General features: G+C 65.9%; 2 protein-coding genes across 7 annotated transcripts; both read left to right on the forward strand.

Moving 5' to 3' along the window:
* The first annotated feature begins 418 nt into the window (after positions 1-418).
* On the forward strand, positions 419-3546 carry FUT1 (fucosyltransferase 1 (H blood group)). Of its 2 annotated transcripts, XR_009864446.1 has the most exons (3): positions 419-695; positions 964-2139; positions 2259-3546. XR_009864446.1 is itself a non-coding variant. In XM_062177010.1 (2 exons), the coding sequence occupies exon 2, from the start codon at positions 966-968 to the stop codon at positions 2073-2075; it is 1110 nt and encodes a 369-aa protein (XP_062032994.1). In that variant the 5' UTR covers positions 419-695; positions 964-965; the 3' UTR covers positions 2076-3546. The 2 variants fall into 2 exon arrangements, 1 of the variants encoding a protein (XP_062032994.1); XM_062177010.1 differs by having other exon boundaries at positions 964-3546.
* A 453-nt stretch (positions 3547-3999) lies between these two features.
* On the forward strand, positions 4000-9769 carry IZUMO1 (izumo sperm-oocyte fusion 1). 5 transcript variants are annotated; one of them, XM_062176788.1, is made up of 10 exons: positions 4000-4069; positions 5025-5330; positions 5607-5681; positions 5993-6079; positions 6272-6292; positions 6524-6604; positions 8197-8297; positions 8505-8658; positions 8843-9044; positions 9649-9769. In XM_062176788.1, the coding sequence occupies exons 2-10, from the start codon at positions 5096-5098 to the stop codon at positions 9767-9769; spliced, it is 1077 nt and encodes a 358-aa protein (XP_062032772.1). In that variant the 5' UTR covers positions 4000-4069; positions 5025-5095. The 5 variants fall into 5 exon arrangements, with proteins under 5 accessions (XP_062032772.1, XP_062032771.1, XP_062032776.1 ...); XM_062176787.1 differs by lacking the exon at positions 4000-4069 and adding an exon at positions 4223-4493; XM_062176792.1 differs by lacking the exon at positions 4000-4069 and adding an exon at positions 4223-4493 and having other exon boundaries at positions 8843-9065; positions 9649-9727.
* The last annotated feature ends 2 nt before the right edge of the window (positions 9770-9771 follow it).

Raw genomic sequence — 9771 nt, forward strand, 5'->3', positions numbered from 1 at the left:
GAGCGCAGCAGGGACCAGGTGTCGGGGCCCTGCCCCGCGGCCGGGCAAGGCCTGGCTGGGCGCCGGCGGGTGCCAGGCAGAAGGTAAGCGCCGGCACCGGACCGGGAGAGGGCGGCGGACTGGAGCGCCCGGGGCCAGCCTCGCACTGGAGGCGCGCAAGCATGAGGCTGCGGCCTGGGGCGGGCAGAGGCCCTGGGGGCTGCGGCGCCGCCCGGTGGCCCCCGCCCGGAGAGCAGGGGCGGGGGCTCCCGCCCTGGCCCCGGGAGCTGCGGCTGCGGGTGCCAGGTACGGGGCGGGGCTCCGCTCGCCTCCACCTGCCCGGCCCTGAGGGCGGGGGCTGGGAGCCCCGGGCCGCGCCCTCTCACCTTCCTCCCCTCCCTGAGCCCTTGCAGCCAGTCGGGGGCGGCCGTGGCGGCGTGGCAGGTAGGGCTGCGGCCCGGGCAGCCTGGCGGCCGGGGTTCTGGGGCTGCCGGCGCTCGCCGGGCGCGCGAGGCCGACTGTGGACCTGCCACCGGCGAGGGGCTCGGGTGAGAGGGGAGCGGATGCCGGAGACCCGAGCCGGGCCCTAGGCGGCATTGCCACAGTCAGCCTGATTCTCGCCGAGCCGGCTCAGCCTCTCCCAGGAAGGAGCTCCATCCCTGGGTCCTATCCCCCTGGGAGCCTTCTCCATGGTGGCCTTCGCCTCGCCTACGCAGGTACGCCCGAGCCGGTGGGCTTGGCACGTGGGGAGGCCGGGATTCCCAGCGGTGGGGCCCTGGACCCCTGCTCTCTGGGAAGCCATCATCTCCCCCGCCCTGCTCTGCCCCCTCCCGGTCTCCTCCCACACCCCTGGCAGCCCGAGCCTGTGGCTCCCTCATTCCCCCGGGGGCCGCCTGGGCCCAGACCTCCGCCTCTTTTCCCAGGCCTCCTCCGTGGCCCCGCAGGCGCCCAGCCTTGTAGCTAATTGGCTTCTCCTCCCTGCAGCCATGTGGCCGCCGAGCCGCCGGCAGCTCTGTCTGGCCTTCTTGCTGGTCTGCGCCCTGTCTGCCTTCTCTTTCCTCCTGAGTCTCCACCAAGACCTCTTCCGAAACGGCCTAGCCCTGTCTCTCCTGTGCCGGGAACGCCAGCTGGTGCCAGCCCCCGTGGCCATCGTGCACCTGCCCGCCTCCAACGCCTCCTCCTGCGCCGGGCGCCCTGCCTCCCCCTCGGGAACCTGGACCATCCACCCGGATGGCCGCTTTGGGAACCAGATGGGGCAGTACGCCACTCTGCTCGCCCTGGCCCAGCTCAACGGCCGCCCGGCCTTCATCCTGCCCGCCATGCACGCCGCGCTGGCCCCCGTGTTCCGCATCACGCTGCCCGTGCTGGCGCCCGAGGTGGACAGCCGCACGCCCTGGAGAGAGCTGCTTCTGCACGACTGGATGTCGGAGGAGTATTCCCGCCTGGAGGACCCCTTCCTGAAGCTCTACGGCTTCCCCTGCTCCTGGACCTTCTTCCACCACGTCCGCGAGCAGATCCGCAGGGAGTTCACGCTGCACGACCACCTCCGGGAAGAGGCCCAGAGATTGCTGGGCAAGCTGCAGCTGCGCCGCACGGGAGCGCGCCCGCGCACCTTCGTGGGCGTGCACGTCCGCCGCGGGGACTACCTGCAGGTGATGCCCCAGCGCTGGAAGGGCGTGGTGGGCGACCGCACCTACCTGCGGCAGGCCATGGACTGGTTCCGGGCCCGGCACGAAGCCCCTATCTTCGTGGTGACCAGCAACGGCATGGCCTGGTGCCGGGAGAACATCGACGCCTCCCAGGGAGACGTGGTGTTCGCGGGCAATGGCCTGGAGAGCTCGCCGGCCAAGGACTTCGCGCTGCTCACGCAGTGTAACCACACCATCATGACCATCGGCACCTTCGGCTTCTGGGCCGCCTACCTGGCCGGCGGGGACACCGTCTACCTGGCCAACTTCACCCTGCCCGACTCCGAGTTCCTGAACATCTTCAAGCCCGAAGCCGCCTTCCTGCCTGAGTGGGTGGGGATTAATGCTGACCTGTCCCCAGTCCGGACACTGTCTGGGTCTTGGAGGCTCTGGAAATTTCTGGGATAGCTCGATCTGTCGCGAGCGGACGGTCCCCGTCCCCAGAGAAGTTTGTGGCGTGGCTCCAGAGCAGGTGGGCACCCACGGCCAGAGTGATTCTACCTGGGCAGACTTGGGGAGGAGGGGCTTTCTTGCACTGCCCGAACATTCTAGAACCAACAGAAACTTTTTTTTTTCCCCCTCCCCTGCTAGCTGGCGGTGTATGAAGAAGCCCAGGGCCGTTCCAGAAGCCACAGTGGCCACCTGTTCTTCCTCGGACGTTTCCAGAGGGCTCTGAGGTGGCTGCCCCGGGAAGAGGGGACTCTCCCTCTACTGTTGATCTGCCTGGTCTTTTCTGGAAGAGGTGTTGCAACCTCCGGGACCTCAGAAGACAGAAGGGACTCGGGAGCTTTTCCACAGTCAGCATGTACCAAAAACCGAAAAGTTTGGGGTGGCAGGCTCTGGCCTATGAGGAACCCTGCAGGACCATCCAGAGGGGATGGGGGGGGGGGGTCCCAGATAAGGCTGGAGAATCTGATGCCAGTACAACAGGGAGGTCAACCCCTCAGCTTAGGAGACGGAAACAGACTCCCCGAGGCTGAGCAGCCTGTCTCTGGCGAAGCCGGAGCAGCAGTGAGCAGGGGGAGCTCGACCCGCCTTGCAGCCCTTGCCACAGCCTCTTCTGTGCTGTGGACAGACTGAAAGAGACAGAAGTGTTTGTTTGTTTGTTTGTTTGTTTTTTTTTAAGCTGAAAACTTACCAAAGACGAGCACAGCACGTGTTGGCTGTCACCATGAAGGAGGCCCCTCCTCTGCAGGTTGGGCTGCTGCAGAATCTGCCCATCAGCGGGCATCCAAACCCCTGCTGGGCATGGGGGAAGCCAGTCAGTACTGCGCCTGCCAAGCCTCGCGTGCCCCTGAGCTCACAGAACCAACCACTGGATCTGGCTTTGGCTGGGTCTGGAAAGAGAGGATCCAAAGATGTGTGTGGTTCCTGGAACCCAACCTTTAACCCAGGGGGCAGCACAGGGTCTGGCCGAGGGCGTCAAAGTTCTTGGCTCAGATTTCAGGAGTCCCTTGTGGCTTTCTGGAGGGCGAGGGGATACACCTGTACCACAGTCCTTTCTGATCACCTCCTCCACCCGCTGGTCCAAAACCCCAAGCCTCTACTCATTCTTCTCAGGGACTTTTAGGAGGCCGTTCCCATCTCAGCCGCCATGGGCATGGAGTCAAAGTCCACATCTCCAAGCCCTGCCGCTACAGCTTTGTGGAGCTGTGTGTGTGTGTGTGTGTATCCGGTTCCAGACCCAGCTGCTCCACTTCTGATCCAGCTCCCTGATAACACACCTGGGAAGGCATCAGAAGATGGCCCAACTGCTTGGGAACCCTGAAACCCACGCGGGAGTCCTGGGTGGAGTTCCAGGCTCCTGGTTTTGCACTATTTGGGGACTGAACCATGGATGAAAGATCTCTCTGTCTCTCTGTGTCTCCCTTTTGTAACTCTGCTTTTTAAATAAATAAATATTAAAAACAGTGGAGGGAAAGGTGGGGAAATTCCAGGGCCTTCCATCACTCACGATGTCTTGGGGTATGGTGGTGCGGGCTGAGATGCACAGCCCCCTGTCGCTGCTAGAATCACACAGAAAGGTAAGGAAAGAGAAGCGAGGCCCCAGCTTCTCTCGGGTCCTCAGTAGCAGCCCCCAGAGCGCCGATGTTGGCGTCCAGCCCCACAGATTGCTGAAGGTGGGGCAGGGAGGGAGCGCAGTGTCATTATTGAACTACATTTCCCATGAAGCTATGGGGTTAGCGGTACCGATATGCAAAGAAGAAAGGCCCCTAGGCCTTCTGGGAGTCGTAGTCCCAAGACTACAAGCGGCCACTTCCCGCGCCTAAGTAATTGATACCAGGGTTTCTCCAAAAGGGGAGAGGGCATCTAGCCGGAAGCCTGGTCCTGAGGCAAAAGAAGGGCGGACGCCGACGGTTCCCTGGCTCTGGAACTTTAACAGGCGGCATCCGCTTCCCTAGGTACTGGGAAAATTCTAGTATGAAAGGGAGCCACCTCTGTGACGTCATGGAGTGACAGGCGGGGCCGCCCTTTGTTGCGGTCCAATCAGAATCAGGGCTGCACTCCTGGGTGGGGCCAGGGAAAGCTCGGCGGCTTCCCCTGGGCAACTGGGGCTCCCACGCGGGAACTGCAAAGGGGAGGCTGCAGGAGCTCCTCGTGGAGAGGGGACCCGGCCCGCAGTCGCGAGCTCTCGATTTCCCGCGCCGTGGGAAAGCGCTGGAACAGGAGGACGTGGCTCGGCTCCCCCTGTCAGAAGCCCCCAGAACCTGGACCGGGCTCCCCAGCGGACCCCAGGGTCCGAGCGCAGGAGTCGGGGCGCTGCTGCTTAGGGTGCCTCGGGCTCCTCCGTCTCCTAAGGAGAGACGTGCGCCCTGCAAATCGGGGGTGCGTTAGTCTTGGGGGAGGGTCGCCAAGGCACCCCGGGGCTGCAAGAGAGCTTGGAGTCTGTAGGATCTCCAGGCTTAAGGGTTTGGGGTGTACTTTGTTTTTCATGGAGTTCAGAGTTTGGCAATAGGGTTGGTTCTATATCGGGTGCTTTTTCCGGTTTGCTTTGGGCACTGAGGTTTTAGCTTGAGGTGCAATGGTTTGGGGAGACTTAAGGTTTGGAGTTCAGGATCCCTTCAGTCTGGGGAGTCGGTAAGCCCGCCCGGGGCGGGGCTTCAAGGTCCTGCCTGAGTCGGGGCTGCACGGGGCGGGGCTTCAGGGTCCTGCAGAACCGCTCGCTCGCTAAGGTCTTAGCTAGGATGCCGGGCGGGTACCCTGGAGCGCAGATTCTCACAGCCTGGAGGCATTTGGTGGCCATGAGACACCTTTACTTGGAGATTTCCTGAAGAGCTTCATTTTGTGGTGTGGGGCCCAGTGGAAAGGGGAGCCAGTGAGGTCCCCTAAGTCGGGCTGTGGCTTTTCTCCACTTAGCGCTCAGCCGCTCTCGGGCGAGAGGACCCTGCCCGGTGCTTCTGCGTCTGCGTCTGCGTGCTCTGGCGGCCATGGGGCCCTGCTTTGTCCTCCGCCTGGCGGCCCTGGCCGGCTGCCTGTCTGCCGTCGGGGGCTGCGTCACGTGCGACCCGAGGGTAGTGACGGCGCTCGAGAATTTGGAGAAGGACTATCTGCCGGGCCACCTGGATGAGAAGCATCACAAACATTTGATGAAGAGGGTCCACGATGCCCTGAAGGCACTCCAGGAACTGCCGTTTAACGAGGACTCCTATATGGGTGTCCTGGGTGAGGGCAGGGTCTGGGGGGGACGGCCTGGGGGCAGGAGGGGGAAGGCCAGAGTGCATACTTCAGGGCCCCTAGAAAGTACTGTTTCTCTACTTGGCCAAAAGCTTTATGTACCAAAACTACAACTCCCAGAAGGCAACAGTACTGTATCCCTGAACCAGGCCTATCCTTGTACAGTGTGGCCTCATGGGTATTGTAGTTTGAGATGAGTTTCCCCCGCCCCCATGAGGCAGTCCTGATGGAATCTGGGGTTCTGTCTCCCCCCGACACACACAGATGAGAGCACCCTGGACCAGGTCTCTTGGAGTTTCCTGAAGGATCTGAAACGCATCACCGACAGTGACGTCAAAGGTAAAGGGACAGAGGGTGCAGGCGGCTGCTGTCTCTCGTCGCGGTGCCTCGCCCGGTGGTCAGACCCGGGGCCCCGCAGCCCGAGTGTCCAGGCCCAGATTCCCGCTCTGCCACGTCCTGGCTGTGTGGCCGGGGCCAGAGGCTGCGCAACTTCCTGGAGCCCCCAGCAGAGCCTTCCTCCCTCCGTGGTGAGGACGAGAGGAGCGAGGCGTGGGTTAAGCAGTTTCAGGGCCGGTTCCTGGGAAGGCCAGAGAGCGGCCGGCGGCTGCCTGCCCCTCGCCCCTGGCTGCCCCTCGCACCTTTCTTCCCAGGTGAGCTCTTCGTGAAGGAGCTTTTCTGGATGCTGAACCAGCAAAAGGAAGAGTTCATACGCATTGCAGCTCAGTTCCATAAAGAGGGTGAGGGGCATGGGGGCCTGGGACCCCAGCCCCCTCCCTCCACAACCCAGGAACCCCCACACCCCTCGGCTCCCTCACGCCCAGGCCCCTCTCCTGTGAGACCCAGGAGCCCCACCTTCAGCTCACCTCACCCCCACACTCTTTAATTTAGAAATCTGATTTTCTCTCTCTCTCTCTCCCCTTCGGAGGCAGCTTACTGTCCGAACAAATGTGGTGAGTTGGATAGTGGAGGCCGGTGCTCCATCCCTCACCCCTGCCCCCCAATATCATGTTCGCCCACATGGCTTTGTTGTGGGTGCCCCTGGTGTGTCTGGGTTCCCCAGCTTGGATTCCCTGGGTGGCGGGTCGGGTTCTACCGGCTCTCTTCACCGAGCCTCCCGGGGGTGGGGGCTTTGCCAGGTCCTGTGGCCCCACCTCTCAGGGGGCGTCCACCTTGCCCGTCAGGTACCATGTTGCAGGTTCTGCTGTGGTGCAACACCTGCAAAAAGGAGATTCACCCCTGCCGGAAGTCCCAGGACTGTGGGGGTGAGTGGGCAGCGCTGGGTGCAGGAGAGCCCAGGCGGTGGGGGTGAGCGGGCGGGGCTGGGTGCAGGCAGAGCCCTCACGGTGGGGGGCCGGGTGCAGGCCGAGCCCAGGCGGTGGGGGTGAGCGGGCGGGGCTGGGTGCAGGCAGAGCCCTCACGGTGGGGGGCCGGGTGCAGGCTGAGCCCAGGCACTGAGGGTGAGCGGGTGGGGCTGGGTGCAGGCAGAGCCCAGGCGGTGGGGGTGAGCACAGGCAGTGGGGGTTAGTGAGCGGGGCTGGGTGCAGGCCAAACCCAGGCAGTGGGGGTGAGCGGGCGGGGCTGGGTGCAGGCCAAGTCCAGGCGGTGGGGGTGAGCAGGCAGGCTGGGTGCAGGCCAAGCCCTGGCGGTGGGGGTGAGCCCAGGCGGTAAGAGTGAGTGGGTGGGGCTGGGTGCAGGCAGAGCCCAGGCGGTGGGGGTGAGCAGGCAGGCTAGGTGCAGGCCAAGCCCTGGCGGTGCGGGGCTGGGTACAGGCCAAGCCCTGGCGGTGGGGGTGAGCGGGCGGCGCTGGGTGCAGGCAGAGCCCAGGCGGTGGGGGTGAGCCGGGGGGCGCTGAGGGTGAGCGGGTGGGGCTGGGTGCAGGCAGAGCCCAGGCGATGGGGGTGAGCAGGCGGGGCTGGGTGCAGGCAGAGCCCAGGCGATGGGGGTGAGCAGGCGGGGCTGGGTGCAGGCCAAGCCCAGGCAGTGGGGGTGAGCGGGTGGCGCTGGGTGCAGGCAGAGCCCAGGAGGTGGGTGTGAGCCCAGGCGGTAGGGGTGAGTGGGCGGGGCTGGGTGCAGGAGAGCCCAGGTGGTGGGGGTGAGCCCAGGCGGTAAGAGTGGGTGGGGCTGGGTGCAGGCCGAGCCCAGGTGGTGGGGGTGAGCGGGGGGCACTGAGGGTGAGCGGGCGGGCTGGGTGCAGGCTGAGCCCTGGCGGTGGGGGGGCTGGGTGCAGGCCGAGCCCTGGCGGTGGAGGGCTGGGTGCAGGCCAAGCCCTGGCGGTGGGGGTGAGCGGGTGGCGCTGGGTGCAGGTGGGGGGCACTGAGGGTGAGCGGGCGGGCTGGGTGCAGGCCGAGCCCAGGCGGTGGGAGGGCTGGGTGCAGGCCGAGCCCAGGCGGTGGGAGGGCTGGGTGCAGGCCAAGCCCTGGCGGTGGGGGTGAGCGGGGGGCACTGAGGGTGAGCGGGGCGGGCTGGGTGCAGGCAGAGCCCAGGCGGTGGGAGGGCTGGGTGCAGGCCGAGCCCAGGCGGTGGGGGTGAGCCGGGGGGCGCTGAGGGTGAGCAGGTGGGGCTGGGTGCAGGCAGAGCTCAGGCGGTGGGGGTGAGCAGGCGGGGCTGGGTGCAGGCCAAGCCCAGGAGGTGGGGGTGAGCCCAGGCGGTAGGGGTGAGTGGGCGGGGCTGGGTGCAGGCCGAGCCCAGGCAGTGAGAGTGAGTGGGGCTGGGCGCAGGCCGAGCCCAGGCGGTGGGGGGCTGGGTGCAGGCTGAGCCCTGGCGGTGGGGGGCTGGGTGCAGGCCGAGCCCAGGCGGGAACCAGCGGTGGGGCCCGGCCGCACGGGGCGGGGCGTTTCACGGCCGTCCTCCTCAGAGCGCAGGGTGGAGGTGCATCAGATGGACGACCTGATTCTGGACTGCAAGCTGAGCTGGCACCAGGCCTCTCAAGGCCTCACCGACTACAGCTTTTACAGGGTGGGGCCCCCACTCCCGTGACCCTGACCTCCCGAGTCCCCCCAGGGCCCACTGGCCTGCACGCACGTCCCTCGTGACCCCATGACTGACACCCAGGACTCCGTGCCCTGACCCGCGGCCCCGCCCCGCCCCCGTGACCCTCTCACCCCGTACTCCCAGAACGCCCGAGTTCCCCAGGCCTCGGTGACCCCTTGAGCTTGGGTCTAGGTTTGGGGGAACAATTCTGAGACCTTGATAGCCAAGGGGAAGGCGCACCTTCTGACCAAGCCCCTGGTGGGTCCAGAGGACGCAGGCACGTACCGCTGCGAGCTGGGCACCGTGAGCTCCGGCCCAGCCACCATCATGCGCTTTCAAGTCACAGGTCAGTGCCAGCACGGTGACACAGGTGCGGCATTGGGGGCCCCCCCGCGGGCTGGGGCCAGCTTCCGGAAGAGGCGTGGCCTCGAGTTGGGGGCGTGGCCTTCCGCTCTGGGCGTGGCCTGTGGCTGCTGGGCCTGGGTCCCGTGCCCGCCAGGACCTCCCTCGCCCTGCCCCTCTTCCCTCAGTGTTGCCCCCGAAGGTCAAGGAGGAGGAACCGTCGTCTAACGTCATAACAAACGCCGATGGGCGCCCAGGCCAGGCGACCCCGGCAGGCTCGGGGTCGTCCCCCACCCTCCAGGCCCCGCAGCCCGAAAATATGCTGAGGAGCCGCCTTGTGGGGCTGCTGATCTGCTGCGTCGCGGTGCTGATAGCCGGCATCGCCACCGCGTGAGCCGCCCACTGACGAAGGCAGGGCCCGCAGTGAGAGGCAGGGTAGCCCCGAGGGCCGCCGGGGGCGGGGCTGGCCCTGGGGGTGGGGCTTGCCTGGGAGGGCGGCGCTGTCTGGGCGGGTGAGGCTTCCGTGGGGCGGGGCTTGTCTAGGAGGGCGGGGCTTTTTGCTGGAGGCGGGGCTTGCCTCTCAGGGTCTCACCCTGGGAGTGGGGCTTTCCACTGTGGGGCGGGGCTTTTGCCGAGGAGGGCGGGGCTTGCCCTGGGGGCTGGGCTTGTCTGGGAGGGGAGGCTTTCTGCGGGGGCGGGGCTTTTCACTAGGGGGCGGGACTTGCCTCTCAGGGTGAGGCTTCCCCTGGGAGCGGGGCTTTCCGCTGTAGGGCGGGGCTTTTGCCCAGGAGGGCGGGGCTTGACTCGAGGGCGGAGCTTGCCGCTCAGGGTGAGGCTTTCCGCTGGGGCGGGGCTTGTCTCGGGGGCGGGGCTTCTGCTGGGGGCGGAGCTCGGGCTATTGCTAGAACAGGATCAGTTTTGGGGGCGTCGGGCAGGGCGTCGTGCCATCAAGGTCGCCTGACCCGTCTCTGGCCCGCACCCGCTCCTCCCGCAGGATGCTGTGCCGGGGCAAGGCGATGAGTAAGACAAAGTCCTCCCAGCTGGACGTTGGCAGTGACGACGAAGACGAAGAAACTTCTAAGAACTCAAAGAAGGCAGACTCCACGACTCAATAAAA

Source organism: Lepus europaeus, chromosome 19 (assembly GCF_033115175.1).
Source record: "Lepus europaeus isolate LE1 chromosome 19, mLepTim1.pri, whole genome shotgun sequence".
NCBI lineage: Eukaryota > Metazoa > Chordata > Mammalia > Lagomorpha > Leporidae > Lepus > Lepus europaeus.

Bases quoted from the DNA above. Each gene is read 5' to 3' on its own strand.
- IZUMO1 (XM_062176788.1), top strand. From the start codon at position 5,096: ATGGGGCCCTGCTTTGTCCTCCGCCTGGCGGCCCTGGCCGGCTGCCTG. The intron at 6,080-6,271 runs GTGAGGGGCATG...CTTCGGAGGCAG, and splicing joins AGCTCAGTTCCATAAAGAGG to CTTACTGTCCGAACAAATGT. The intron at 8,298-8,504 runs GTGGGGCCCCCA...GCTTGGGTCTAG, and splicing joins CCGACTACAGCTTTTACAGG to GTTTGGGGGAACAATTCTGA.
- FUT1 (XM_062177010.1), top strand. From the start codon at position 966: ATGTGGCCGCCGAGCCGCCGGCAGCTCTGTCTGGCCTTCTTGCTGGTC.